The sequence below is a fragment of the Nothoprocta perdicaria genome, unplaced genomic scaffold (assembly GCF_003342845.1).
Source record: "Nothoprocta perdicaria isolate Ctin4 unplaced genomic scaffold, notPer1 scaffold_405, whole genome shotgun sequence".
In the NCBI taxonomy this organism is placed as follows: domain Eukaryota; kingdom Metazoa; phylum Chordata; class Aves; order Tinamiformes; family Tinamidae; genus Nothoprocta; species Nothoprocta perdicaria.
Genome location: NW_020455650.1, coordinates 148,468 through 151,558, shown reverse-complemented (window position 1 = coordinate 151,558; position 3,091 = coordinate 148,468). Strand labels below are relative to the sequence as shown.

The 3,091-nt window shown below is 67.8% G+C and overlaps 2 protein-coding genes across 2 annotated transcripts in view; one reads left to right on the top strand and one right to left on the bottom strand.

The window, feature by feature from the left end:
- CPSF7 (cleavage and polyadenylation specific factor 7) overlaps positions 1-1,371 on the top strand; it is a 9,689-nt gene extending 8,318 nt beyond the window's left edge. Inside the window, exons 6-9 of the mRNA XM_026045640.1 lie at positions 62-180; positions 263-431; positions 616-789; positions 1,009-1,371. Of these exons, the coding sequence (XP_025901425.1) occupies positions 62-180; positions 263-431; positions 616-784 (457 nt within the window). The 3' untranslated portion in view covers positions 785-789; positions 1,009-1,371. The remainder of the gene's footprint in view (positions 1-61; positions 181-262; positions 432-615; positions 790-1,008) is intronic.
- A 1,365-nt stretch (positions 1,372-2,736) lies between these two features.
- Positions 2,737-3,091, bottom strand: part of TMEM216 (transmembrane protein 216) — a 1,607-nt gene continuing 1,252 nt past the window's right edge. Inside the window, exons 2-3 of the mRNA XM_026045639.1 lie at positions 2,870-3,071; positions 2,737-2,793 (exon numbers count right to left, since the gene is read on the bottom strand). Coding sequence (XP_025901424.1) covers positions 2,778-2,793; positions 2,870-3,071 — 218 coding nt within the window. The 3' untranslated portion in view covers positions 2,737-2,777. The remainder of the gene's footprint in view (positions 2,794-2,869; positions 3,072-3,091) is intronic.

Genomic DNA, 3,091 nt, shown 5'->3' with positions numbered 1-3,091 from the left:
GGGGGGCGCGGGGGGCCCCCGCTGCAGGCGCTGAGCCCCGCGCGCGCCCTGTCTCGCGCAGCCGCGAGCTCGGCCCGCCGCCTCCGCCCGTGAGCGACGTGGAGTTTGAGGAGATCATGAACAGGAACCGGGCCATTTCCAGCAGTGCCATCTCCAAGGCCGTGTCCGGAGCCAGTGCAGGTACCGGCCGGCGCTGCCCTCGTGCCCGCCGCGCTCCCTTCCCGGCTGCTCTGCAGCCTTCGGCGCCTCCCTGTCTCCGCAGGCGATTACAGCGACGCCATCGAGACCCTCCTCACGGCCATCGCTGTCATCAAGCAGTCCCGTGTGGCCAACGACGAGCGGTGCCGCGTCCTCCTCTCTTCCCTCAAAGACTGTCTGCACGGCATCGAGGCCAAGTCTTACAGCACGGGCGCCAGCAGCAGCTCCTCCAGGTACTGGGGGTCCGGGTGACGTCTGGCCTTGGAGCCCTTCGGAAGAGACTGGCTTGTGCTTGGCCTGTGGCTTTGGTCTCGGCTCCGCTGGTAGAGGCCGAGCGGAGGCCGTGGTTCCCTGGCAGCCCTGTCCCCCCCRTCCCTGGCGTGCGAGGGCACTGAGAGCTCCGTGTTCCTTCTCCAGGAAAAGGCACCGCTCTCGGGAGCGGTCTCCCAGCCGGTCCCGCGAGAGCAGCCGGCGGCACCGCGACRCGCTCCACGGCGAGGATCGGCACGAGGACTATTTCCAGGAGCGCAGCCGGGAGCACGATCGACATCGGGACAGGGACAGAGAGCGGGACCGGCACCACTGAGGCGGGTGAGCTGGCACGGGGGGGCTGACCCAGCCGTGTGTGCCATGAGCCCCAGCTCGGCCACCTCGGGCTCTGTGTTTCATTCCCAACACGTTGGCTTTCCCTCCCTGGGGAATGACAAGGGGGCACATGGGCTCTCCAGGGCTCTCCTGCTTGGCTGCAGAGGGGCAGGGAAGGGTTTTGCTGGGGCTGCGCTCACTGCCCCTTCTCCTCCGTCCCCGCAGGAGTCTGGCAGCAAGTGGTTTTTAATGGACTTGTATCTCTTCACCTCGACCAGGACAACACCACCGAGGCCGCGCCACCCTCMCCCTTCCCTGCCACCCCCGGCTCTCTCCGGGCCCCCGAGGGAAGCCCCGCTGTGCCCCCCAGCTGTGGGGCCTCCAGCTGTCACCTTGTGGCCTTGGGACCTGAGCCCTGACCCACACTTAGTGCTCCTGCTGCTCCCCGCGGCGAGGCCGGCAGCTCCGGAGCCGGGGAGCRCGCGGGCCGCTGAGCGCAGCCGCCGCTCCGCTCCATGGATACTCGGACCCAAAGAGAAATGGTGCTTTCTTTTTCCATGGARGGAGGTGGACGGGCCCTTTCCTCCCTGCCGCTCTCCTGGGGTGGCTGGAAGGGGACGGATCCGCCTGTGTCCGCGCGGCGCCGGAGTGCGCCGCGCCGCGCCCCGAGTCCGGCCTGGGCTCCCTGGGATTTCTCCGGGRTCTTGCCGGGCGCCATCTCCTCCGCGTGCCCGGGCAGCCTCCCCTGGCCTCCTCCCGAGGAGGCAGCACGTGGCGGGCGCCCCTGGGGCGTCACCTCCTCCCTGTGCCCGCCCTGGCCCTGCCCGCTTGCGCCTACAGGAGCAGCCCCGCGGAGGCCTCCGCGCAGGATCTTCCTTGTTTTAGAGGGAGGGAGGGAGGCAGAGGCCCCGGGCGCGGGGAGGCCCAGGCGGGAGGGCGCAGGGGCCCGGGCGTCCCTGCTGGGTGGCAGCAGGGGCCGGGTGCTGCCCGGGCCTCTCCTGCTGCATCCCTGCTGCTCCCGGCGGCTGCGCTGAGGAGCAGGGGAGCGCTTGGGAGCTGGGACCCCCCACCCAGGCCACGGAGGCGGCGGCACCCTCGAGGCCGCGGGGCCGGGACACCACGTCCCGGGAGCACCGGCCTGGGAGTTGGGAGCCGAGGACACGGGGTGGCTCCCCGGGGCCCCAGCCCGCAGGGTGCCATCTCCCGCTGAACTGGGGTTGGCCATGAAGACACCTGGCTCCGGAGGTCGTTTTAGAGAGAATCACCAAAAAAAAAAAAAAAATGTATAAAGTACCACAAGGCACCAGCTAAGGGGGTGAGTGCCAGGGGAGCACACAGCAGAGGAGTTGTTTTTTACTTAATTTTTAGTTTCTTTCTGACTAGCGGGGGAAAAGTGCAGAGCAAACCCCAGTCACCCACCCAGCGAGGTGCCGCCCCTCCTGCTCGCAGTGACTAGATTTGTTTGTCTTTCTGATAGGTTGGAAATTGTGTAATAAACTTGATGACCTTGTCAATCTTTTATATGGCGCTGCAGGGCGTTCCTGTGTGACGAGCTCTGCTCTTGCTCGGGGTTTTAGGGACGCCGTGGGGCACGAGCCTGCGAGGGGAGCGCGGCAGGGGAGGCTCGGGCCGGGCTCGGAGCAGCTCCCTTCTCCAGCGGGAGCAGAGGAGAGGTTTTATGTCCTGCTTGTTGGAGGAAGCCCAGGCACCAGCTTACAAAAGGAATATTTATTGGAAAATACTGAATTCTTCTGAGGATGTGATAGGGAAAAAAAAAAGAACATTCTCTGTAGCTGGAACTGAGCTGTGTGTCCCAAGCCCGGGGCCGGGACCTGCCACGTGGGGCCGGTCCCGGGCAGCCGGCGGGGCTGCTGCTGCCGCCCCAGRCGGTTTGTGGCTCTGCTGCAGGGCAGAGGGGCCAGTCCTGCCCCACGGGGCCAGGGGGGCCCCCAAAAGCGGCTTTCCAGGCACAGGCACCRGCGCGGTGAGTGGCCTCACGCCGCGTCCCTGCTGCGGAGAGGGGAGGCGGCGCCGTGTGAGCAGCGCCCCGGCGTCGCGTCCCCGCGCGTGCGGGGGCCTCCAGCACCTGGCGAAGGAGGCGAGCGCGAGGAGGCCGAGCAGCAGCTCGGCGCCGCAGAAGAGCAGCAGGACGGCGCAGAGCAGGGCCTCGAGGCGCAGCGCGTAGGTCTGCAGCAGCAGGTAGTAGGCGGCCACGGCGGCGGAGGGCAGCGTGAGCGCCACGCTCGCCGCCAGCGGCGCCTTCCTCTCGCACAGGTTGCCCTTGGAGCCTGCGCGGGGCCCGTCAGCG